Raw genomic sequence first — 24,735 nt, 5'->3', positions numbered from 1 at the left:
TGGCTATCCTGTATTTTAAATCAGATCTTTGGATATTTAAGGATATTTAGGGTTTGACGGGTTCAAGATATGGGCTATTTGCCAGGGCTGCAGGGTGCTAGAGCCAGTGACCCCACCTTACCCTCTGTGCCCACTGCAGCACTGGCACTTCAGCCTGCATAACCTCGGCCCCACAGCCGCGGCCAGCTGGAGGAAGCCTGAGAGTAACCCTATGCAATTGGGGACAACAGGGAATCCCCAGAGCTGTACCTGCAGCATCCTTTGAAGTGGGGGGGGAAAGGTTCATCCACACAAGAACAGAAAGGAGCAATTAACTCCCATCTGTTTTATTCTTATGTGTTTGCTGGGGGGGGAGGGGAGAGGCAGCAATGGGAACACAGCATCAATGATCCATCCATAATACCAAGTACACACACAAATACCAATTAGAGAGTGATGACAGACTGAGACAACTCCTTCAGTGCAAGGAGGTTTCAAATGTTTCCTAGAAAAGGAGTAGACTTGTCACTGAAACTACACAGATGCCACCTTGGCTCTGCAGAAGCAATGTCTTAAGCTAGACCAACAGGAGTACACTCCCAGGCAAAATGGTGGCATCTCTCCCATCCCTGCACCTTACCACAGCTCTACCTCAGAGGCAACTTTTCTCCCTGATTTGCTAACTATGTCCTAATCAAGCAGGAGCCAGCAGGAGAGCGGTGGGGTAGGATGGAAGGGAGCTGGGGAGACCAGAGCGGGGCTGGCCCCAGGGACACCCCGCCCCGGTGGGGCGGGACGAGCTGCCCGCCCCTGTCCGAGGCATGTAAAAGCCAGGGCTGCAGAGCCGGGGAGCAGGGAGCGACCAGCCCAGGCTGCATTGTGGAGCCGGTGAGCGGGACCGGGCAGGCAGCAGGGCTGGGTGGGCAGCGGAGGTTTCTGTCCTGCTGCCGTTGGGCTGGGGCTCTCGGCCTCCGGAGGGGAGAGCAGCTCGCGGGGTGCCGGGGCGGCAGGCGGGGACCCCGGGCCTGTGCCGCGGGACAGAGCTGAGCCTTGCTGTTCCACAGGTTGCACGAGTTCCAGAGATTGCTACGCACGCAAGCAAAACGTCGTCCGAAATGGCAACCGAGGTGAGAGTGAGCTTTGCTTCTTCTACTGTACTTGTCTCTGGGATGCGCTGACAAATGCAAGCTGAACTTACAATCCCAGCAGTGCAACCTGCCATATTCATTAGAGTGCTTTTTTCCACCTGATTGGTTTTCCTGGGGTTTTTAAATAGAGAAGGGAACAACAAAAATATTTGCTGCAATATTTCTGATCACTAACCTCTGCTTCTGGTGAAAACCCACAGTAGTTAGGATATACTTAAATGCTTGTTCCCGTTAGCTATACTAAGCTTGTAGTGCTTAGTCTCTAGTATTACCCTTTAATTTCCCATCCCTGATGGTATTCTTTCCTTATGACTATCTTCCCAGTGAGGATCTGCAAAACATTACTTTTCTGAATCTGATTTTCAGCTCATATTGATAAAGCTGCCTTAAAAAAGATTACAAACACCCCGTGCCTACATTCGTACCTTGCAGACTCTCACCTGCTGTCCTCTCAGGCACGGCGGTTCAACAGGGATTGCTAGAGATGTGCACAGAGTCCCTAGGGAAAGACTTTCTAAGGTTACTCAACAATGCTCTGTCTAACTGATAAAAGCAGGGACAGACTAACTTGCAACTTGTCCTGGGCAGCTTTCCGCTGTCCATGGTATTGGTACGTGGAGTCTGAGAGTCCTAAAGACAGCTTGCTTGGAAACCCTTCTTGGGGTTTCTTTGTTTTTTGGTTTTTTTCTTCATGAACATTTATAATTCTGAAAAGTACTTAAGTTGTTAGAGAAGGGAATTGTAGCCAACTTAGTTCAGCTTAGCATAAGTCTGATTCTTGACTGAGGGAGGACACGGAAAGGTGCACTCAGCTGTTTTTTAATATATGCACTGGGTATAATCCAAACTGGGAAGATACCCAACTACCCTTAAGGGAGTTGTTTGGATCACACAAGCAAGATAAAATAATTAATAAGGACACAAATCGGCACAGTCGGGTGGGGGAAACAGAAAACCTTGGCCAGTGGGGCCCAATCCAAATTGGGATTACAATGATATAGGGGACAGAGCTGCTTGCCAGACAGCACTCCGGTGCTTCAAATGGTAACTTCCAAGCACTTTATAATTACAGCAGTGTTTTCATGGAACTGGCTTGGGTTGGCTCAGAGCTCTTCTGGCAGTCAAAGAATTAGCTTCCTTTTGCCTCCACACAAAAAAGATTCCCGATTCCCAAAACTAGAAGATACTGGCTTGCACTGTATTCTTTACTGACCTGTTTACCTTTTTTCCCTTTAAGAGGCTGTCAGAGGGTCGGTGACCTGCAGCTGCCTTACTAGACAGATCCATGCTGGTCCTGCACCACACGCCCATAGAGCTGTTTTCAAGGACAGGACACGCTTGCTCCATAGTCCAGTTGAACTAAAGCATCTTGGAGCACTCCTGACCCAGACCTGACAGGTCAAGGGCTAAACACTAGTGACAGCGACCTGTTCCCACCTCTTCAGCTGCTTGCAAAAGGTCCCAAAGTCCAGTGGCCCTTCTGCTCAGTGCTACTACACTGAAACAACATGCCTGAGCATGGCCTCTGTCTTACTTGGATAAAGAGTACGTTAGGCATGAGATCATTTTTAGGAGACTATATAAATAAAACTTTTTAACTTGCCTTTTAATTCATTATTTTCAGGGGGATAAACATCTAGGGGGAAGACTCACCGGAAGCATGGATCCCATCTTGGAGATTCTCAACTCCTCCATTGCTGTTGACCAGAGACTGTCCGATGTTGATATCCAGGCGAGCGTGGCTTATGCCAAAGCCTTGGAGAAGGCTGGCATCCTCACTAAACCCGAGCTGGAGAAGATCCTGAGTGGCCTGGAAAAGGTATTTCTGTCCTTGGCAAACTGTCCCATCTACTCTGGCCGAGGTACAGTTCCCGCGCTAGCCCTGGAACCAATGGCAGCTCACCTCACAGCATCTCGGGCAACTTCCCTGATTCACTTTTCTAAAAAGCATTCTTAAATATCCTCATGTCCTATTCCTTAGAGCAAGGCATTCTCTGAAGCCCTTTCCTGAAACGGGGGAGATGCTGCCCTAACTCACAGGCCAGCCTGAGAGGCCCATGCGTACTGCACCTCAGTACTCTCGGAGACACCCCGTGGAGAGCATCGATGCTCAGATTCCCTCTCGCTAACGGCACCAGAGCCAGGCACTGGCATGTCAACCAGCTGACAAGCCAGGAATGAGGCCCTGAGGTCCCGAAGAGCATTACCGAAGCCCTGGTGCCTCAGAGGGGTGCACGCTATGACCTTCCCTTCCGCCCTCTTCACCCTGAACATCCCCTCACAATTCTTTCCCTATGAATTAGGACTGTTCTTTCTGAGCTCGCGCTTGGGATCCTTTTGTGTCTGGTGGCCTGAGCTAGTAATAGTCAATGCATAGCATTGCATAGGGGTGAAGAGCAGTCAGCAGCTAAGCGCTTTTTGTAAATATCCATTGTTGCTGCTCACCCACCGTGGACAATGGTGAGACTATACAATGTTTGTATAGGAAACTCTGTGTGTGCAACACTAAAGCAATGCCTTTGGAAATCTCAACTCGCTTGCTCATTGTAATGCTTAAGTCCTCCTATAGCCACAACATTGCAGGATCAGCACAGGTACAGAGAGGAAAGGGGAATCCCACCAGGGACACTACAGAATAACTGGATACAGCAAGAACCCTAGCCATGCCCTGAAAGAACAGCAATGCCAGAGCTTGCGTGAGACTTAGGCTTTGACTCCCACGGTGACGGCAGAAGCTGCCGTTTGTTACGGATACCTACAACCCCCACGTGCAGCAGGGAAAGAGCAGTGGCTGACTGGTGTTTGTTTGTAGATCTCTGAGGAGTGGTCTAAAGGAGTCTTCGTGGTGAACAAAAGCGATGAGGATATCCACACTGCCAACGAACGCAGACTGAAGGTTTGGGTCCTCTAACCTCTCTCTAACCTGCCCGCTGCTCTGTAGCTCGCTCTGCCTGACGTTAAGTCCACGTGCCTCTGTCCCACGGTAAAATAGCTCAGGACCTTGTGGGCACTGAAACCCCGGGGGGAAGGGGGCACAAAAAAAGTGTCTCCAAGACCCCTTTTGTAGAAGAGACGCCGTACAAGCGTAGAACCCACGCTCGTCCTGCCCCAGAAGAGATCCCATGGCTACTTACAGGAGCCTAGAGCTCAGTCCTTCCAGGCAGGGTGGGTCTGGGAGCCTCATGCTTACAGTTCAGAGACACTGACACCAATCCTCCTCTGGTCCTCAGGAGCTGATTGGAGATATAGCTGGAAAGCTGCACACTGGAAGAAGCAGAAATGATCAGGTAGGGATACCACCAGTTGATTTCTCCTTCTCTGCACCTCCCCTTCCTCAGTTTCAGGAGACCACTAATCAGAACGGGCTTTGGTCCTGCTCCTGGAGAGCAAGACATAGTGACTTTTGCTTGTCAAAGTGGCCAAAGACACAGCTGATAAGAGGGGAGATGTCCCCTCCCATCAGGCTCTCTGCTGAACACTTTGGTCACAAGGTATGTCGCATTCCACTCTGGCTGACGGTGGCCAATCTCACCCCAGGTTGTGACCGACCTGAAGCTGTTCATGAAGAACTCCATCTCTGTGCTGGCCACTCACCTGCTGCAGCTCATTAAGACCCTGGTGGAACGTGCTGCCATGTAAGTCCTTTCCCAAGGCCACCGCCTCAGCCTTTCGAGGGGCAGGAGACTTGCAGGCTTCCTCTTTGACTGACACCAGTCGGGGCAGCAACAAGATCTTTCTCTCCTTTCACCTGCAGAGAAATTGATGTTATCCTCCCTGGCTACACTCATCTGCAAAAAGCTCAGCCCATCAGATGGAGCCAGTTCTTGCTCAGGTAACCATCTCCCATCCCCAGCTGTAGCAAGCCTTCGCCACCCCCAGGGCCCTGCTCAGCCTGAGCCTAGAAGGGCATCATCCTCTGATGCGGCAGCCGGGGGTGACACACCAAAGCCAGCCTCGCAAGCTGGAACTGGAACTGCCCACGGCCAATACACCTTGGTTCTGACCCCACAGTCTAGGCTAGTGACAGGGGAACCAAAGCCTGAGCGGGCCGTGGAGGCGCACTCGCTGGGTGCCCCATCCCTTGGCCAGACTTACACCCCAGCTCACGGGAGTAACGTGGAGAAGTTTGTACCGCTGCTGGCTCTCCCACTTCTCAAGGGCCTTGCGAGCCTGAGCTCCACTTCTGCCTCTTCCGTCCCAGAGAGCCTCCTCGGCTCCAGGCCTGCCAGCCTACTGCTAGGGGAGGGAAGCGTGACATTTCCTGACTCTACCTCTCATGCCCTTTCCTAGCCATGCTGTTGCACTGACCCGTGACTCTGAGCGCCTGGGAGAGACAAAGAACAGGATCAATGTCTTGCCCTTGGGAAGGTAAGGTCTACATTCTGCCTAATGCTTAGGCCTCACTCTGCTCTGCAAAATGCCTAAGAGGCACCTGAGAAAGGTGCCATGTCAGGACTGACATACCCACTAGACAGAGGCGATTCTTCTCCCTCCTCCTCCAAATCAAGAACTAAAAGGTTTTCATCAAGAAAACCTGCTCCCGGGCAGAGAAGAGGAACTTCTGGTTCCAAGTCCAGAGTTTGCCGAACCACAGGCCACACAGTAGGGAGCAACGAGACGCCACAATGAGCCGTGCAAGTCTTAGGATAGGCTCTTCTCTGCCTCCTGGAGCTCAGCTTTGGTTGGAGGGTGCAGGATGTCACGCCTAACTTCTGTTGCTTTCTTCCTTGGCAGCGGTGCTCTGGCTGGCAACCCCCTGGATATCGATAGAGAGCTGCTGCGCAGCGGTAAGTGTCTCCCGATGACTGAGTGGCAGAGGTCTAGCCCTAGTATCTCAGAGGGAGGGAAGCACTGACGCGGTGTCCTGACGCTAGCTGGAGATGGACTGCGGCCCCTTCACACAGGCATGGAGGGAAATACATGCAGCTCCCAATGACTCTGCGAGGCCTTGTCTTGGAGCCAGAGCCCTTGTTTCCTAAGGCTCTTTGCGGCCAGGAGACAGCTGATGCTTGCAAGGTGGGAGCAGGGACACAACCACCTCTCTTGCACCCTGGCAGCCTGGGGCAAATCACAAAGGCCCCAGCTCAGCATAGCACTCTAGCAGGTCTGCGTCCCTCAGCCGTACCTCCAGCCTTACCTCCAGGCTGCCACAATCTGCTGCAGTCAAGCTCTACTCGTGCCAAGGCTGAGCTCCTCTGTCCACCTCTTTCCTTACAGAGCTGGACTTTGCTTCCATCAGCCTGAACAGCATGGATGCCATCGGCGAGAGAGACTTTGTGGGTGAGCACACCTCTATCGTTTCTTTCCTCCCTCATTTTATAACCCTGCTTCTAAGACCTTCCCTGTTAACTTGGTTTAGCAAGAGGACTAAAGTGCCTCACCAGGAAGTAAATATACAAACAGTCTCTTTGCAAGTGTCTGAGCTCCAGTCAGAGTTCCTTGGGTTGTCAGCAAAGCCGTTTATAACCTCCTGATTTCCCTTCTTCTCTGCAGTGGAATTCCTCTTTGTTGCCACCCTGCTGATGACCCACCTTAGCAGACTGGCTGAAGATCTCATCATCTACAGTACCAGCGAGTTTGGCCTTCTGACCCTCTCAGATGCCTTCACGTAGGTTTCTGGGTTTCTAGGCAGAGAGTTTGTCCCTCTGTCTCTCCTCCTCAGTTTATACACACTGAAAGATATGGATGGCGGTAATTTGGCTCTCTGTTGCACAAGGCTGACACTACAATTAATACCCTAGGGCATTTAAAGGCTGCCTTTATTTAAAGGTATCCTTAAAAGTCACCATTCCTCTTTAATGGTTGATTTTTACTGATTTGGGTAACTTGCTGAAATCTGTATTCACTGGACACTCCTCCCCAGCAACTGCCGGCAGGATCGAGCTGTAGAACAGCAGGCAGAGAAACTTCCTCCTCTGCTGGGAATTCCTGCCAAAGCCCTTCCTTGAATTGCTGTGCTTGCAATCCCAACACTCTTCCTGTTCCTCAGGGGGGCACAACCACAACCCTCCCTCTCTGAGGCCACAGTGTCCTCCACAGAAACGCTGTTAGTCTTGCCTGTTGATACCACCTCTAGAGCAGTTTTGGGGGAAGCGTCCTTTTTTCTTCCTCTTTGGCACACAATTATGGGCAGGACCGTATGGTAGCTCCACACAAGACTCTAAATATGAAGGCTCAGCTCTGGGAATTACCTTTGTTTTCAGTGCTAGCAGCAGCCTGATGCCTCAGAAGAAGAACCCCAATAGCTTGGAACTGATCCGCAGCAAGACCGGACGTGTGTTTGGACGGGTGAGCCTGCTAAAGAAAGAAGTGGAATGGGGGAGTGGCTCAGACTGGGGCTTGTATGGTTGCAGTGGGGAATGAGATCAGATTCCTTTCCCCCAACCAGACTCTCAATGCCCAGGGAGATTCCTTAGGTCTGCCTTTCCACAGAGTCTCAGCATTTAGAGTAACTCTTAGTGGGTGCTGAGCTCAAGCAGTCTTGCACTAGGTTGCTGAGGATTTACTGAGGCACTCATTAAAAGTGGACTAATTAGTATATATTACCCATAAGGATAGCATCACTTACCTTTACCTTTATATGGCACTTTAAGATGATCAGACAGATCTTATGTGTACTGTGACTAGTTTGTTGAGAGATTAAATGCCAGAAAAACTATCCTGAGCCACAGGATATCTTGAGTAGTGTCTTCTACGCACCCATCACAGGCGGGCAGGGTAATCAAACATGCACAGATGTCCAGAGCACATGCTTAAGAAACAAAGTACTGCCTTAAGCAATTGCATTAAGAAGCTTTAGTCCCTTATGGGAGACAATCCACCTTTCTCAAAGGCAGCCATGGAAAACTGAACTCCTCTCATCCCTTCAGCTTAGTGGCACCTTTTAGGTGAGCAATTTATTACCCTTCATCTGCAAGGCTCTGTGTAAAGAAATGTGCCCAGTCTTGGCTCTGGATATCTCTGCTGGGGCAACACGCTTCTCTTCCTATAGCTTAGTGCCTGTTCTTCCCTGCAGTGTGCCTCTATTCTCATGGTTCTCAAAGGACTTCCAAGCACCTACAACAAGGATCTGCAGGTAAAAGAAATATTTGCTCTCACTCCATTTCTCTGAAAAGACACAACTGTCTTCTGATCTGCAAGCAGTGCTTGCCACTAGCTTTCCCTGCACGGGACCTGCTGGGGTGCAGGATGCTAAAAAAAGGGGATAAGTCACTGCACGCAGCCCTCAGGGGAGCCCCGCAGATGTCAGCGCCTGCTCTGCCGGCCGCGCTGCTCAGGCTGCTGGCCTTTTTGGCTGCTTCAGGTTGACTTACTGCAACTTCCATCCATGTTATCACGCAGGAGGACAAGGAGGCTGTCTTTGATGTGGTGGATACCCTGACTGCTGTGCTCCAGGTTGCCACTGGAGTCATCTCTACCCTCCAGGTAAGGCTTCAGCCTCTCGTTACTGAACACGCTCTGCTCCTGCTTGCATCCACAAGGATGCCATTCCTCATGGACTGACACAGGGAAGTGAGCTCCACGCTGGTCCTAAGATGAAAATTCCTCAGTCCCACGCTCACCCAGGGACTCACTGCAGCCCCTTTGTCAGCTGCTCACATCCACCCTGCTCTGGGGTCACATGGGGCAGAGGACCTTGCAGAGCCAGGCCCCTTCCAGATGAAATGCCCTCACTGTGACAGCTAGCGTGTCCCCAAGCGGGAGCTGATGGTGATGTCTCCCCTCTGACCCTCCTCTCTGCAGATCAACAAGGAGAATATGGAGAAAGCTTTGACCCCCGAAATGCTGTCCACTGATCTGGCTCTCTACTTGGTTCGTAAAGGAGTAAGTATCAGGGGGAGACTTGTGAGCTGTGATTTCTTTAGAACCACAATACTGCTCAGGGAGGGCCTGAGATGAGGCCTTCTCTTCTGTCCCCAGGTGAGAATCAGTCTGGGTCAACAAACACGAGAGCTGGAAACCCATTATTTACATGTATCCCAAGTAGAGGAACTGCTGCCGGGTGGACTTGATAGTAATTTACAGGTGGAGTTCTGCCTCCTAATGCCTCCCCTTTTCACACCCCAGAACACCTGTCAGAGTCAGACTGCGTTGCCCTAAGTCAAAAACAAACAAACAAACAAAAAAAACCCAAAAGAGAGCACATCCTTTTCTGCCGCTGAGTCTGCACTCCAGCTGCCTGGCCACTGACTGTTGCTCCTGCTTCTCGTTGCAGATGCCATTCAGACAAGCCCACATTGCCTCTGGGAAGGCTATCCACCTTGCTGAGACTAAGGGCATCACCATCAATAATCTCACCCTGGAAGACCTGAAGAGCATCAGGTTTGTATCATTATTATTTGCCACATCTCCCCTCAAAAGGCAGGTTTCCACCTGCCTCACTAGGCGCTTCCTTGCGGTGCCCTTCAGAGAACAACCTGGGCAGGACAGGACCCCTAAATCCTCCTGGCCTGAGTTTCAGGAGCGTGACAAGGGGACAACAGCGCTACCGTTCAGCTCAAGCAGGGCAGGGCAGCAAGTAGCAGAGGGGAATGGAAGAGACTCATGCCCCGACCCAGAGGCACCAGCCCTCCAGAGGGGTCCAGCTCCTAACTTCCTTGCTCTGCTCCTGGAGCAAATCCTTTTGTCTGTCACCAGCTCCCACTGTCAGGCCCGAGCGGTGCAGAATCAGGGCCACACAAGGCCTTTCCCCTTGGGAAAAGGCTCAGTCTCCACTCCCTCACCCTCTCTGCAGGCAGCGAGCAGGTAAAGCCAGCACACAGCACCTATCACTCGCTACTCACTCCTCTTCTCTTTGCCCCCTCAGCCCCCTCTTTGGCAGCGACGTGTCCCAGGTCTTCAGCTTCATCAACAGCGTGGAGCAGTACACGGCTGCGGGAGGTACCGCCAAGAGCAGCGTGACTGCCCAGATCGAGCAGCTGAGGGAGCTGCTGAAGAAGCTGAAGGAACAAGCTTAGAGTGTGGGGAGATATCCCGTGTATGCAGCTTTGTGCTTATCACACTGATCTGGAGTTAATAAACACTGTGGTGTATTGTAGTTCACTCAAACTCCTGTCTTGCGTATTTCTTCCGGGGCAAGACTGAGCCGGGCTTCTGCAGCCCTCACGAGGCTTGGGGAAAGGTTCATTGGTGTGAAATTATCGGCGCGCTCTCCTCCCTGGCAGGGGAGCTGCGTTATGGGCTGTCAAGCTCTAGGGGGGCTGGCAGTTAGAGAGCAGCAAGAGTGTCTGTCTACACCAAGAGATCCGCAAATGTGTGTCTGGGGGCACGGGGCGGAGGGTACAGGTGAATAGAGCGCAAACCTGGATCCAGCAGAGCCAGAGCGGGCTACGCAACGCGCTGCGGGAAGTTTGTGTGCGTGCCCAAAGCAAGGCTCCCTGTCCCACATCTGCCAGGCTTGCCCCAGCTCCCAGCTACCACCGCCCTCCTCCGGGGTGCCTCCTGGTGCCCACCCAGCCATGGTGCGGTGACCTCAGGCTTGCTTTGCCTCCAAGCTAGCTGAAGGCAGAGCGCCTGACAAGAGGCCTGGCATGGCTGGCTGCCTCTGATAAATCATTTACCATCCTCCCTCCTCTCCTTATTAACAAAAAAAAATCAGAACAAAGACCAAGGAAAGCCTTACTGGACAAATGAAGGGGCAGCAACCTGCTGTCTTTCTTACGGAGAAAACAATTGATCGCACAGTGCTTGAAACGTCACCCCTCCCTTATTGCTCTGCTGTCATTTCTGGATGAAATGCAACTGCTGCTTGATTCAAAGGCAGAGAAGGAGCGGCCGTCTAAAGGGAAGATGGGGCATTTTTCATAAAAGATTAGACCAGCTTGGCCCTAACATCAGAGCACTGTGGTGCTAGTTTCCATGAAGAGTTTCTTTTTTGTCACAGCATTATGAAGCTGGTGATTTTACTCAGCACTCTCCCCTCTGTTCTGAAGCAGCAACATGCTATTGACTCTGACTACCATAAGACTCTGTATCACAAGTAGGGAATGGCAGTAACACAGGCACTGCCTCACTATGTTTAAGTTAGAGGCTATAGCATAAACAGTGCAAAATGTTAATCTCCTGCCAGTAATGAAGTGCCTCAGCAGACATAAAGTGCTTTCATCCTACCTTTGTAGCATTTGTGCTTTAAGCATGCAGAAGCACCAGCAACAGAAACTTCCCTTTCTTAAAACACTTCTTCCCATCCTCAGTCTCCCCTTATTCTGGCCTTAAATTAGATCCATTCTTTGGCATTTAAAGAACAGCACCTTTCCATCACCATTCTATAAAGCTCCTTTGTGTTTGCTGTGTTGCTTACTGCAGTGTTTCTCTTTCGGCAGTTGTGTCTTACTCTCCAGATAGGTTAGCTGTAGTAGAGAAATCATTTATGCACACTTAGCTGAGAGGAGAAGAGAGCAGGAGAGGGAGAGATCACACCAATATGCAACACCAACCAGGTCAAAGGGATGTCACCTCGCCCTCAGCTCACAGTTCTTTTCTTTCCTCCCTTAAACTTTCTTGATCAGGCCACTTTCCTCCTCCTTGCTTCTATCTTCTAGCTCCTGCTCAGTACCTTCACAGGCCTAAGCTGACTAGATTTCCTTGTGCTCCCAGCAGCAACAGTTCAGGAACTCGTGGCCAGGGCTGAGTGACACCATGCCCTGTCAAACAAAAGAAAAAGGAAGGTCTTAGTAGATTATCGCATCTTGGTCTCCTGCTTAAATGAATAATTCATAATCACTGATATTTCTACCCGTACACCCTTTTCTTAAATTATAGAACAATTTAGATTGGGAGGGACCTGTGGAGGTCTCTGGAGATCCACAGACATTACAGGGGAGTGTGGACCAGAATATCTGCACATTCTCACCATCACTTTGCTATGATTCATTGTGATCTGAGTTTTTAAGATATCATCTCTCATCATAGGAAGTTCTAGGTAGACAGAAGGATCAGTGGCTTAGGACGCTACTCTGAGGTGACCTGGGCTTAAATCCCTGTTCCATCATAGACCTCAGGAAAAACACCTAAGACACTTCAGAACATATTGGGACATCTAGAATAGGAGAAAGGTGCTGAATATCTCATTATATGACTATGTATCTCTCATCAGACATCCAGCAGATGCCCAACCCACAGAGGGGCTCTTGAAACACCACACAAAGTAGTAAACTCTTTCCTTTGTCCCTCCCCTTCCCCCTGCAAAAGATATCTAAGCTACTTTCATACCCTGGAAAAATCTCACTGAATATTTTGGCTCCTAAACACATTGCTATGCCTAGTCTTTCTATCCCCTAATTCTCTATTAAAGAAGTAGGGCTAATGACATTTCTCTGTGCTCACAAGATAGCTGTGAGAACAGATGTACTGTTTGACTGCAACGTCCCCTGCAGGCACCATAGTTGAATTTGAGATAGCAATATCCAAATGTGTCCATGAAGACTAGCATCCTCTTTCCAGGGGTGATACCAACTTACTGTATTGTGATACTTCAGTCACTCTGAGGCCTCACATTACAGAGGCACACATAGAGTGGAAAAAGTTATAAAGAGGCCTGAAACTAATGGAACAGCAACTGGAGCTTTCATTGTTATATTTAACCATTTAACCATTTAAACATAGCTAATATACAGAAACCAAAGCTGTCATGTGTTCACACATACACAGGGTGATTAACCATGTGAAAATACAGATAGCAAAGTAGGTACAGGGGAGCTTCGGAAGTGCCACAGAAATCCCACCTTCCCTTTTTTAGATCTGTGGATCAAGAATGAGGTCTCTCAGGGAGAAGTTCCAGGACTGTCTGGGTGCCCCCTAAGCCCTCCTGGCAGCAGTGCCCTGGGTACCACCCTTCCCTTTTTAACTTTGGGCAATTTCTGTTCAGTATCTTCAGATAGAAAGATGTACAGTCTTTGCATGAGTTGCGCATGTTTGACACAGCCAATCTTGAGCCCATATCACAGACACCATGAAATAATGCCTCTCCCTGTATATGATTCATTCTGAACATAAATCCCGTACTGACTGTTTGGCCAACACCCCAGCAATGTCTGTCAAAGCCCAGAATAAGGGCAAAGAGGCTCCTAAACAGTGAACAAGACAAGAGAAGCAGTAAAAATGAGGGACTTCAGAATAGGAAGGAACCTGGTGACAAAATGGTTCAAAGAGGTTTTCCTGGTGTAGACATCACGATCCACTGTTGGTCTTCAAGCCTGGAAGTCTCAAAGGAAACAGGGTCATCATGTTAGGAAAATAGTCATGAGGGGAACTCTTCAGACTCTTCTCAGCATTCTCTCCTGGCAGGACAAGAGGCAATGGGCCCAAATGTAAACATAGGAAATTGTGTCTGAACATAAGAAAACACCTTTTCACTGTGAGGGTGGTTGAACATTGAACAGGTTGCCCAGAAAGGTTGTGGAGTCTTCATCCTTGGAGATATCTGAAACCCAACTAGACATGGTCTGTGGCAACCTGCTCTAGCTGACCATACTTGAGCAGGGGGGTTGGACCAGAGAACCTTTAGGGTCCCTTCCAACCTCAACTACTCTGTGATTCTATGGGAAATCTTTTAGAGGCGCTGCATTAAGACAGTTAACTATGAATCCAGATAAAGAATTTGAGCCTTGCTCTGGATTGACCCTGAACCTGGAAACCTAGCTGGAAACCTAGCTGGAAAAGGTACTTGCTCATTCAGGCTGGAGAGCCAAGCCTGATGCTAGCCTTGTCAGTCCTCCTGTATCCTCTCTGCTATAGAAAACAGCATGTTCTAATCATGCAAAGATCCCACTGCACCTCAGACTTCATCTTCAACTCAGAAAGAGGATGAGTGGTAGGACTGAGAGAAGAACACAGGAAAGACACCTGGACTAAGTCCTTCCAACCTGAATTATCCTATGATCCTATGAGAACAGGGCTGATGAAGGAGAAGAAAAATCCAAATGAGGACAAAAACATTCAGACATGTTTCCAGCACTCTCTCAAAGGCCTTGACAGTGTGTAGAGAAAATATGGTATGGTTGCACAGCTCCTAAGGCAAATCAGAAATCTCCCCGCTGCTGCAGGGCGATGGAGCAGGGCCGGTCCCAGGGACACCCCGCCCCGGTGGGGCGGGACGAGCTGCCCGCCCCTGTCCGAGGCATGTAAAAGCCAGGGCTGCAGAGCCGGGGAGCAGGGAGCGACCAGCCCAGGCTGAACTGCGGAGCCAGTGAGCAGGGCTGGGTGGGCAGCGGAGGTTTCTGTCCTGCTGCCGTTGGGCTGGGGCTCTCGGCCTCCGGAGGGGAGAGCAGCTCGCGGGGTGCCGGGGCGGCAGGCGGGGACCCCGGGCCTGTGCCGCGGGACAGAGCTGAGCCTTACTGTTCCACAGGTTGCACGAGTTCCAGAGATTGCTACGCACGCAAGCAAAATGTCGTCCGAAATGGCAACTGAGGTGAGTGTGAGTGTTTGCTTCTTCTACTGTACTTGTCTCTGGGATGCGCTGACAAATGCAAGCTGAATTTAGTTACAGTCCAAATTCCTGGCAGTGCAGCCTGCCATTTCCTTCCTTCAGGCTATTCCTTCTACCTGCGAGAGACTAATAACTGATGCAGTTCATTCCTGCCCGTTTGTATTTAGACAGATACTTTACAACAGCTTGTGTAAACACTTCTCTGTACAAAAGCTGCATTTTCAGTTTCTGTGCCTGCTAGATGAAGCACGACTAGTCGTCTTAGCAAGTCATGCTTTCTGCCTTCAGAAATGGCTACTACAGTCCTGGCTTCCTCTGCTCCTGGTTACAAATATCCATCAGCTGTCAGAATGTACTAGCCACTTCCTTCTCTGAGCAGATTTCTGTAGCTATCAAAAGTTCTTTTGGTTTTGATTTCTCAATTACAAACACTTCTGTTGCAATGTTTATACTGACCCACCTCTAATTTGGGTGGAAATCCACAATACTGAATACATCCTTAAGATTCCTGTTCCCCCAAGCGCTCAGCTTCCAGTATGGGGCTTTGACTTCTCATCCCCTCTGTCATTCTCCTGTGGATGCTAGGCTCCACGCTGAGGAACTGTAACACTTTTGAATTCTGATTCTCACCCCCCCGTTCATATTGACAAAGCTGTCCTGCAGATCGCAAACACCTCATGCCTACAATCTTACCTCCCCCATAGGCACTCTCTCCTGCTGTCCTCTCAGGCACGTTGGTTCATCTAGGATTGGCAGATACATGGACACAGTCCCTAGGGAAAGGGTTTCTAAAGTTACTCAACAGTGCTTTGTCTAACTGATAAAAGCCTGGCACAGACTAGCTTGCAACTGTCCCAGCCAACTTTCTGAGGTCCGTGGTAGTTAAGATGTAAAGCATGAGAAGAGACTGACAGGGGTGTTTAAGAAATAAGTAGAAGAGCAATATCATTCACTATACAATAGCAACTATGTTTAGGCCCTTACTTTAACTGCTCCTCAGTGTCATCTTTGTGCGTGCTAGCACTGGAGACTTGCTTTTGGAATGTGGGTAAGTTGTTAAGTCTCTGCACAAGTAAAACTCCATTCCCTTTCAGTGGAAGTCGGCCTGAGTTAGGGCTTCAGGAGGTGTCCTACCAGGATAAACAAATGACTTTGCTAATGAATCAATTCAGTTCCTGAATCACTGATGGGAAAAAGTCTACACACACCCTTCTGTGATGCATACCTGGAACTGTGTGCCTGTCTTTGTCACCTGGTGAAGTAGATATATAGACGAAACACTCAAGTACGCGAAGTTACTATCTGAATGTCAGGGTAGGGGGAAAATAACCTCTTGCATTACTTTGTTTTAAACCTCCTTTGTGCTGGTTTAATTTTCCGGAACATTTCTAATCCTGAAAGACACTCAGAGCTCCCCATTCTGGAGTCTGCACCTTATCCAGTTTCATGCAAATTTTCCTCCAAAGCTTGCAAAGCACATCCTGGACTCTGGAGGTGCATCAAATGGTAACTTCAAGCACTTCATAACTACAGAAGCGTTTTCATGGAACTGGCTTGGGTTGGCTCAGAGCTCTTCTGGCAGTCAAAGAATTAGCTTCCTATTGCCTCCACACAAAAAAGATTCCTGATTCCAAAAAATAAAAGATACTGGCTGAAACTGAAACCAATAGGCCTCTTTTTCTTGACCCTTCCTTTCTCTCAGGGGGAAAAACTCTGGGGAGGAAGGTTTGTTGGAACCACGGATCCCATCTTGGAGATTCTCAACTCCTCCATTGCTGTTGACCAGAGACTGTCCGATGTTGATATCCAGGCGAGCGTGGCTTATGCCAAAGCCTTGGAGAAGGCTGGCATCCTCACTAAACCCGAGCTGGAGAAGATCCTGAGTGGCCTGGAAAAGGTATTTCTGTCCTTGGCAAACTGTCCCATCTACTCTGGCCGAGGTACAGTTCCCGCGCTAGCCCTGGAACCAATGGCAGCTCACCTCACAGCATCTCGGGCAACTTCCCTGATTCACTTTTCTAAAAAGCATTCTTAAATATCCTCATGTCCTATTCCTTAGAGCAAGGCATTCTCTGAAGCCCTTTCCTGAAACGGGGGAGATGCTGCCCTAACTCACAGGCCAGCCTGAGAGGCCCATGCGTACTGCACCTCAGTACTCTCGGAGACACCCCGTGGAGAGCATCGATGCTCAGATTCCCTCTCGCTAACGGCACCAGAGCCAGGCACTGGCATGTCAACCAGCTGACAAGCCAGGAATGAGGCCCTGAGGTCCCGAAGAGCATTACCGAAGCCCTGGTGCCTCAGAGGGGTGCACGCTATGACCTTCCCTTCCGCCCTCTTCACCCTGAACATCCCCTCACAATTCTTTCCCTATGAATTAGGACTGTTCTTTCTGAGCTCGCGCTTGGGATCCTTTTGTGTCTGGTGGCCTGAGCTAGTAATAGTCAATGCATAGCATTGCATAGGGGTGAAGAGCAGTCAGCAGCTAAGCGCTTTTTGTAAATATCCATTGTTGCTGCTCACCCACCGTGGACAATGGTGAGACTATACAATGTTTGTATAGGAAACTCTGTGTGTGCAACACTAAAGCAATGCCTTTGGAAATCTCAACTCGCTTGCTCATTGTAATGCTTAAGTCCTCCTATAGCCACAACATTGCAGGATCAGCACAGGTACAGAGAGGAAAGGGGAATCCCACCAGGGACACTACAGAATAACTGGATACAGCAAGAACCCTAGCCATGCCCTGAAAGAACAGCAATGCCAGAGCTTGCGTGAGACTTAGGCTTTGACTCCCACGGTGACGGCAGAAGCTGCCGTTTGTTACGGATACCTACAACCCCCACGTGCAGCAGGGAAAGAGCAGTGGCTGACTGGTGTTTGTTTGTAGATCTCTGAGGAGTGGTCTAAAGGAGTCTTCGTGGTGAACAAAAGCGATGAGGATATCCACACTGCCAACGAACGCAGACTGAAGGTTTGGGTCCTCTAACCTCTCTCTAACCTGCCCGCTGCTCTGTAGCTCGCTCTGCCTGACGTTAAGTCCACGTGCCTCTGTCCCACGGTAAAATAGCTCAGGACCTTGTGGGCACTGAAACCCCGGGGGGAAGGGGGCACAAAAAAAGTGTCTCCAAGACCCCTTTTGTAGAAGAGACGCCGTACAAGCGTAGAACCCACGCTCGTCCTGCCCCAGAAGAGATCCCATGGCTACTTACAGGAGCCTAGAGCTCAGTCCTTCCAGGCAGGGTGGGTCTGGGAGCCTCATGCTTACAGTTCAGAGACACTGACACCAATCCTCCTCTGGTCCTCAGGAGCTGATTGGAGATATAGCTGGAAAGCTGCACACTGGAAGAAGCAGAAATGATCAGGTAGGGATACCACCAGTTGATTTCTCCTTCTCTGCACCTCCCCTTCCTCAGTTTCAGGAGACCACTAATCAGAACGGGCTTTGGTCCTGCTCCTGGAGAGCAAGACATAGTGACTTTTGCTTGTCAAAGTGGCCAAAGACACAGCTGATAAGAGGGGAGATGTCCCCTCCCATCAGGCTCTCTGCTGAACACTTTGGTCACAAGGTATGTCGCATTCCACTCTGGCTGACGGTGGCCAATCTCACCCCAGGTTGTGACCGACCTGAAGCTGTTCATGAAGAACTCCATCTCTGTGCTGGCCACTCACCTGCTGCAGCTCATTAAGACCCTGGTGGAACGTGCTGCCATGTAAGTCCTTTCCCAAGGCCACCGCCTCAGCCTTTCGAGGGGCAGGAGACTTGCAGGCTTCCTCTTTGACTGACACCAGTCGGGGCAGCAACAAGATCTTTCTCTCCTTTCACCTGCAGAGAAATTGATGTTATCCTCCCTGGCTACACTCATCTGCAAAAAGCTCAGCCCATCAGATGGAGCCAGTTCTTGCTCAGGTAACCATCTCCCATCCCCAGCTGTAGCAAGCCTTCGCCACCCCCAGGGCCCTGCTCAGCCTGAGCCTAGAAGGGCATCATCCTCTGATGCGGCAGCCGGGGGTGACACACCAAAGCCAGCCTCGCAAGCTGGAACTGGAACTGCCCACGGCCAATACACCTTGGTTCTGACCCCACAGTCTAGGCTAGTGACAGGGGAACCAAAGCCTGAGCGGGCCGTGGAGGCGCACTCGCTGGGTGCCCCATCCCTTGGCCAGACTTACACCCCAGCTCACGGGAGTAACGTGGAGAAGTTTGTACCGCTGCTGGCTCTCCCACTTCTCAAGGGCCTTGCGAGCCTGAGCTCCACTTCTGCCTCTTCCGTCCCAGAGAGCCTCCTCGGCTCCAGGCCTGCCAGCCTACTGCTAGGGGAGGGAAGCGTGACATTTCCTGACTCTACCTCTCATGCCCTTTCCTAGCCATGCTGTTGCACTGACCCGTGACTCTGAGCGCCTGGGAGAGACAAAGAACAGGATCAATGTCTTGCCCTTGGGAAGGTAAGGTCTACATTCTGCCTAATGCTTAGGCCTCACTCTGCTCTGCAAAATGCCTAAGAGGCACCTGAGAAAGGTGCCATGTCAGGACTGACATACCCACTAGACAGAGGCGATTCTTCTCCCTCCTCCTCCAAATCAAGAACTAAAAGGTTTTCATCAAGAAAACCTGCTCCCGGGCAGAGAAGAGGAACTTCTGGTTCCAAGTCCAGAGTTTGCCGAACCACAGGCCACACAGTAGGGAGCAACGAGACGCCACAATGAGCCGTGCAAGTCTTAGGATAGGCTCTTCTCTGCCTCCTGGAGCTCAGCTTTGGTTGGAGGGTGCAGGATGTCACGCCTAACTTCTGTTGCTTTCTTCCTTGGCAGCGGTGCTCTGGCTGGCAACCCCCTGGATATCGATAGAGAGCTGCTGCGCAGCGGTAAGTGTCTCCCGATGACTGAGTGGCAGAGGTCTAGCCCTAGTATCTCAGAGGGAGGGAAGCACTGACGCGGTGTCCTGACGCTAGCTGGAGATGGACTGCGGCCCCTTCACACAGGCATGGAGGGAAATACATGCAGCTCCCAATGACTCTGCGAGGCCTTGTCTTGGAGCCAGAGCCCTTGTTTCCTAAGGCTCTTTGCGGCCAGGAGACAGCTGATGCTTGCAAGGTGGGAGCAGGGACACAACCACCTCTCTTGCACCCTGGCAGCCTGGGGCAAATCACAAAGGCCCCAGCTCAGCATAGCACTCTAGCAGGTCTGCGTCCCTCAGCCGTACCTCCAGCCTTACCTCCAGCCTGCCACAATCTGCTGCAGTCAAGCTCTACTCGTGCCAAGGCTGAGCTCCTCTGTCCACCTCTTTCCTTACAGAGCTGGACTTTGCTTCCATCAGCCTGAACAGCATGGATGCCATCGGCGAGAGAGACTTTGTGGGTGAGCACACCTCTATCGTTTCTTTCCTCCCTCATTTTATAACCCTGCTTCTAAGAGCTTCCCTGTTAACTTGGTTTAGCAAGAGGACTAAAGTGCCTCACCAGGAAGTAAATATACAAACAGTCTCTTTGCAAGTGTCTACAGCCTACCTTGATTAGGATACATACCTCATTCGTAACTGGCCCAGCTAACAGCAATGCCTGCCTGCTTAGGCTGAGTCGCTCAGTCATTCACGCTAAAGTCATACTGGCTGAAACAGTATGTAAAGCAGGAGAATTCCTTTTCCTGGAACAATACACAGTGATTCTGCCGCAACTGAGCAAACCTCTTCAAAAGCTCTCCCAAGTCTCCAGCTCCAATTTCTAGCTTTTCTGGCTTCCACTGAGGCATAAATTACTTCACATATTTTATAGCCCATCAGGGATTCTGCCCCTGTTCAGTGTTCCCGCACCTAAGCAACCTGGGTTGTCAGCAAAGGCGTTTATAACCTCCTGATTTCCCTCCTTCTCTGCAGTGGAATTCCTCTTTGTTGCCACCCTGCTGATGACCCACCTTAGCAGACTGGCTGAAGATCTCATCATCTACAGTACCAGCGAGTTTGGCTTTGTGACCCTCTCAGATGCCTACAGGTAGGTTTCTGGGTTTCTAGGCAGAGAGTTTGTCCCTCTGTCTCTCCTCCTCAGTTACCCACATCTCGGGTGACTTCCTGAAATCTGTATGCACTGGACACTCCTCCCCAGCAACTGCCGGCAGGATCGAGCTGTAGAACAGCAGGCAGAGAAACTTCCTCCTCTGCTGGGAATTCCTGCCAAAGCCCTTCCTTGAATTGCTGTGCTTGCAATCCCAACACTCTTCCTGTTCCTCAGGGGGGCACAACCACAACCCTCCCTCTCTGAGGCCACAGTGTCCTCCACAGAAACGCTGTTAGTCTTGCCTGTTGATACCACCTCTAGAGCAGTTTTGGGGGAAGCGTCCTTTTTTCTTCCTCTTTGGCACACAATTATGGGCAGGACCGTATGGTAGCTCCACACAAGACTCTAAATATGAAGGCTCAGCTCTGGGAAATACAGAAACTCAGTACATTGCTGTCCTACATCATAGACGACTGCCTAATCCAGGAAGACCCATATGTTGCTCTTAGTGGGCTGGGCCAGCACACTCCATGGCCTGGCTTCGTTTGATCCCTGCAGATAGCATCTGGCAGAGATTGGGATGCCTTGCTCACCATTAAACTCCAAACACCTTTATTATCAGCACTGGCAGCAGCCTGATGCCTCAGAAGAAGAACCCTGATAGTCTGGAACTGATCCGTGGAAAAGCTGGACGTGTGTTTGGACGGGTGAGCCTGCTAAAGAAAGAAGTGGAAAAGGGGAACTGCTTAGAGGCGGGCTAGTAAAAGCCTAAAAGGGAGATAATCTCCTCCTTCAAGGAGATTTTCTCCAAGGCTCTGTGTAAAGAAATGTGCCCAGTCTTGGCTCTGGATATCTCTGCTGGGGCAACACGCTTCTCTTCCTATAGCTTAGTGCCTGTTCTTCCCTGCAGTGTGCCTCTATTCTCATGGTTCTCAAAGGACTTCCAAGCACCTACAACAAGGATCTGCAGGTAAAAGAAATATTTGCTCTCACTCCATTTCTCTGAAAAGACACAACTGTCTTCTGATCTGCAAGCAGTGCTTGCCACTAGCTTTCCCTGCATGGGACCTGCTGGGGTGCAGGATGCTAAAAAAAGGGGATAAGGCACTGCACGCAGCCCTCAGGGGAGCCCCGCAGATGTCAGCGCCTGCTCTGCCGGCCGCGCTGCTCAGGCTGCTGGCCTTTTTGGCTGCTTCAGGTTGACTTACTGCAACTTCCATCCATGTTATCACGCAGGAGGACAAGGAGGCTGTCTTTGATGTGGTGGATACCCTGACTGCTGTGCTCCAGGTTGCCACTGGAGTCATCTCTACCCTCCAGGTAAGGCTTCAGCCTCTCGTTACTGAACACGCTCTGCTCCTGCTTGCATCCACAAGGATGCCATTCCTCATGGACTGACACAGGGAAGTGAGCTCCACGCTGGTCCTAAGATGAAAATTCCTCAGTCCCACGCTCACCCAGGGACTCACTGCAGCCCCTTTGTCAGCTGCTCACATCCACCCTGCTCTGGGGTCACATGGGGCAGAGGACCTTGCAGAGCCAGGCCCCTTCCAGATGAAATGCCCTCACTGTGACAGCTAGCGTGTCCCCAAGCGGGAGCTGATGGTGATGTCTCCCCTCTGACCCTCCTCTCTGCAGATCAACAAGGAGAATATGGAGAAAGCTTTGACCCCCGAAATGCTGTCCACTGATCTGGCTCTCTACTTGGTTCGTAAAGGAGTAAGTATCAGGGGGAGACTTGTGAGCTGTGATTTCTTTAGAACCACAATACTGCTCAGGGAGGGCCTGAGATGAGGCCTTCTCTTCTGTCCCCAGGTGAGAATCAGTCTGGGTCAACAAACACGAGAGCTGGAAACCCATTATTTACATGTATCCCAAGTAGAGGAACTGCTGCCGGGTGGACTTGATAGTAATTTACAGGTGGAGTTCTGCCTCCTAATGCCTCCCCTTTTCACACCCCAGAACACCTGTCAGAGTCAGACTGCGTTGCCCTAAGTCAAAAACAAACAAACAAACAAAAAAAACCCAAAAGAGAGCACATCCTTTTCTGCCGCTGAGTCTGCACTCCAGCTGCCTGGCCACTGACTGTTGCTCCTGCTTCTCGTTGCAGATGCCATTCAGACAAGCCCACATTGCCTCTGGGAAGGCTATCCACCTTGCTGAGACTAAGGGCATCACCATCAATAATCTCACCCTGGAAGACCTGAAGAGCATCAGGTTTGTATCATTATTATTTGCCACATCTCCCCTCAAAAGGCAGGTTTCCACCTGCCTCACTAGGCGCTTCCTTGCGGTGCCCTTCAGAGAACAACCTGGGCAGGACAGGACCCCTAAATCCTCCTGGCCTGAGTTTCAGGAGCGTGACAAGGGGACAACAGCGCTACCGTTCAGCTCAAGCAGGGCAGGGCAGCAAGTAGCAGAGGGGAATGGAAGAGACTCATGCCCCGACCCAGAGGCACCAGCCCTCCAGAGGGGTCCAGCTCCTAACTTCCTTGCTCTGCTCCTGGAGCAAATCCTTTTGTCTGTCACCAGCTCCCACTGTCAGGCCCGAGCGGTGCAGAATCAGGGCCACACAAGGCCTTTCCCCTTGGGAAAAGGCTCAGTCTCCACTCCCTCACCCTCTCTGCAGGCAGCGAGCAGGTAAAGCCAGCACACAGCACCTATCACTCGCTACTCACTCCTCTTCTCTTTGCCCCCTCAGCCCCCTCTTTGGCAGCGACGTGTCCCAGGTCTTCAGCTTCATCAACAGCGTGGAGCAGTACACGGCTGCGGGAGGTACCGCCAAGAGCAGCGTGACTGCCCAGATCGAGCAGCTGAGGGAGCTGCTGAAGAAGCTGAAGGAACAAGCTTAGAGTGTGGGGAGATATCCCGTGTATGCAGCTTTGTGCTTATCACACTGATCTGGAGTTAATAAACACTGTGGTGTATTGTAGTTCACTCAAACTCCTGTCTTGCGTATTTCTTCCGGGGCAAGACTGAGCCGGGCTTCTGCAGCCCTCACGAGGCTTGGGGAAAGGTTCATTGGTGTGAAATTATCGGCGCGCTCTCCTCCCTGGCAGGGGAGCTGCGTTATGGGCTGTCAAGCTCTAGGGGGGCTGGCAGTTAGAGAGCAGCAAGAGTGTCTGTCTACACCAAGAGATCCGCAAATGTGTGTCTGGGGGCACGGGGCGGAGGGTACAGGTGAATAGAGCGCAAACCTGGATCCAGCAGAGCCAGAGCGGGCTACGCAACGCGCTGCGGGAAGTTTGTGTGCGTGCCCAAAGCAAGGCTCCCTGTCCCACATCTGCCAGGCTTGCCCCAGCTCCCAGCTACCACCGCCCTCCTCCGGGGTGCCTCCTGGTGCCCACCCAGCCATGGTGCGGTGACCTCAGGCTTGCTTTGCCTCCAAGCTAGCTGAAGGCAGAGCGCCTGACAAGAGGCCTGGCATGGCTGGCTGCCTCTGATAAATCATTTACCATCCTCCCTCCTCTCTTTATTAACAAAAAAAAAAAAAAAACAGAACAAAGACCAAGGAAAGCCTTACTGGAGGACTGAGTTCTCTGTTGCTTACTGCAATGTTTCTCTGTTTCAGCACCTGTGTCACCCTCCAAATAAGCTAGTTATGTCAGGGAAATCACTTTTATATGCTTAACTGAGGGGGGCAGGTGACACTGTTAGCCAGCACCAACAGGGTGAGAAGAAGGACTGTGTCCTCACCCCCAACGCGTGATTATTTTGCCTCCTGTGAGAAACCTTCTCTCTAGTTATCTCTTTAGCTCCTGCTCCATACCTTCGTGGGCCTCTGTCAGTTAGATGTCCTCTTGTTCCCAGCAGGGAGGGTCCAGCCTTTGGGAGGCAGCAGGAAGCAGCGCAGGGAGCTGCCAGCTGAAAGGTGGTGGTCTTGGCAGACCTTCTCCCCCCCATCTCCTACTCAAGGAGCAGTTTGTAATCAGTGGTGCTTCCCACCCATGCCTCCCGCTTTGTGATCTCTTTCACATCTAGCGTCGCGCACTGAAGGGCGCTCTTGGCTCTGGAAGCGCGTCAGAAACCGAAGGGCTGACGGCTGCTCACTGCATTCGCCGAGGAAAGAAGCAAAAGCCACAAATAAACGCCCGCAAAATTAAAATCCGCCGGAAGGCACTTCCTCCCTTGCGCCCTTCCTCGTGTGTCGCACGACACGCTCCTCGCTCCCTGCCCCGCTCCCGTGACGCGG

At 51.0% G+C, this 24,735-nt stretch overlaps 2 protein-coding genes and 1 long non-coding RNA gene across 3 annotated transcripts; 2 read left to right on the top strand and 1 right to left on the bottom strand.

The window, feature by feature from the left end:
• The first annotated feature begins 693 nt into the window (after positions 1-693).
• Positions 694-10,175, top strand: LOC104144741 (argininosuccinate lyase-like). Its single transcript, XM_068910018.1, has 17 exons — positions 694-867; positions 1,044-1,106; positions 2,752-2,946; positions 3,940-4,023; positions 4,358-4,414; positions 4,665-4,762; positions 4,882-4,959; positions 5,418-5,495; positions 5,862-5,914; positions 6,345-6,407; positions 6,621-6,735; positions 7,331-7,415; positions 8,143-8,202; positions 8,469-8,552; positions 8,871-8,951; positions 9,343-9,449; positions 9,934-10,175. Exons 1-17 carry the CDS (start codon positions 709-711, stop codon positions 10,082-10,084), a joined length of 1,611 nt encoding a protein of 536 aa, XP_068766119.1. The 5' UTR covers positions 694-708; the 3' UTR covers positions 10,085-10,175.
• Positions 1,539-24,733, bottom strand: LOC138061207 (uncharacterized). The gene is made up of 11 exons (XR_011134848.1): positions 24,313-24,733; positions 18,226-18,379; positions 17,766-17,895; positions 15,247-15,326; positions 11,683-11,770; positions 7,319-7,421; positions 6,659-6,799; positions 4,722-4,875; positions 4,262-4,391; positions 2,781-2,937; positions 1,539-1,626 (listed from the first exon to the last, which is right to left on the bottom strand). It is a non-coding gene; the product is annotated as an uncharacterized lncRNA (long non-coding RNA).
• On the top strand, positions 14,213-23,486 carry LOC104144740 (argininosuccinate lyase). Its single transcript, XM_068910019.1, has 17 exons — positions 14,213-14,313; positions 14,473-14,535; positions 16,256-16,450; positions 17,444-17,527; positions 17,862-17,918; positions 18,169-18,266; positions 18,386-18,463; positions 18,922-18,999; positions 19,366-19,418; positions 19,849-19,911; positions 20,426-20,540; positions 21,166-21,250; positions 21,454-21,513; positions 21,780-21,863; positions 22,182-22,262; positions 22,654-22,760; positions 23,245-23,486. The coding sequence occupies exons 2-17, from the start codon at positions 14,512-14,514 to the stop codon at positions 23,393-23,395; spliced, it is 1,413 nt and encodes a 470-aa protein (XP_068766120.1). The 5' UTR covers positions 14,213-14,313; positions 14,473-14,511; the 3' UTR covers positions 23,396-23,486.
• Positions 24,734-24,735: the final 2 nt, after the last annotated feature.

This window comes from Struthio camelus, chromosome 16 (genome assembly GCF_040807025.1).
Source record: "Struthio camelus isolate bStrCam1 chromosome 16, bStrCam1.hap1, whole genome shotgun sequence".
In the NCBI taxonomy this organism is placed as follows: Eukaryota; Metazoa; Chordata; class Aves; order Struthioniformes; family Struthionidae; genus Struthio; species Struthio camelus.
The sequence above is the reverse complement of the archived record's forward strand: the minus strand, read 5'-3'. Positions and strand labels throughout refer to the sequence as shown.

Excerpts from the sequence above, each read along its gene's own strand:
- LOC104144741 (XM_068910018.1), top strand. The coding sequence starts at position 709 with ATGGAAGGGAGCTGGGGAGACCAGAGCGGGGCTGGCCCCAGGGACACC. Across the intron at positions 7,416-8,142 it reads CCGGACGTGTGTTTGGACGG|TGTGCCTCTATTCTCATGGT; the intron begins GTGAGCCTGCTA and ends TCTTCCCTGCAG. Across the intron at positions 8,952-9,342 it reads TCTACTTGGTTCGTAAAGGA|ATGCCATTCAGACAAGCCCA; the intron begins GTAAGTATCAGG and ends TTCTCGTTGCAG.
- LOC104144740 (XM_068910019.1), top strand. The coding sequence starts at position 14,512 with ATGTCGTCCGAAATGGCAACTGAG. Across the intron at positions 19,419-19,848 it reads TAGAGAGCTGCTGCGCAGCG|AGCTGGACTTTGCTTCCATC; the intron begins GTAAGTGTCTCC and ends CTTTCCTTACAG. Across the intron at positions 22,761-23,244 it reads GAAGACCTGAAGAGCATCAG|CCCCCTCTTTGGCAGCGACG; the intron begins GTTTGTATCATT and ends TTGCCCCCTCAG.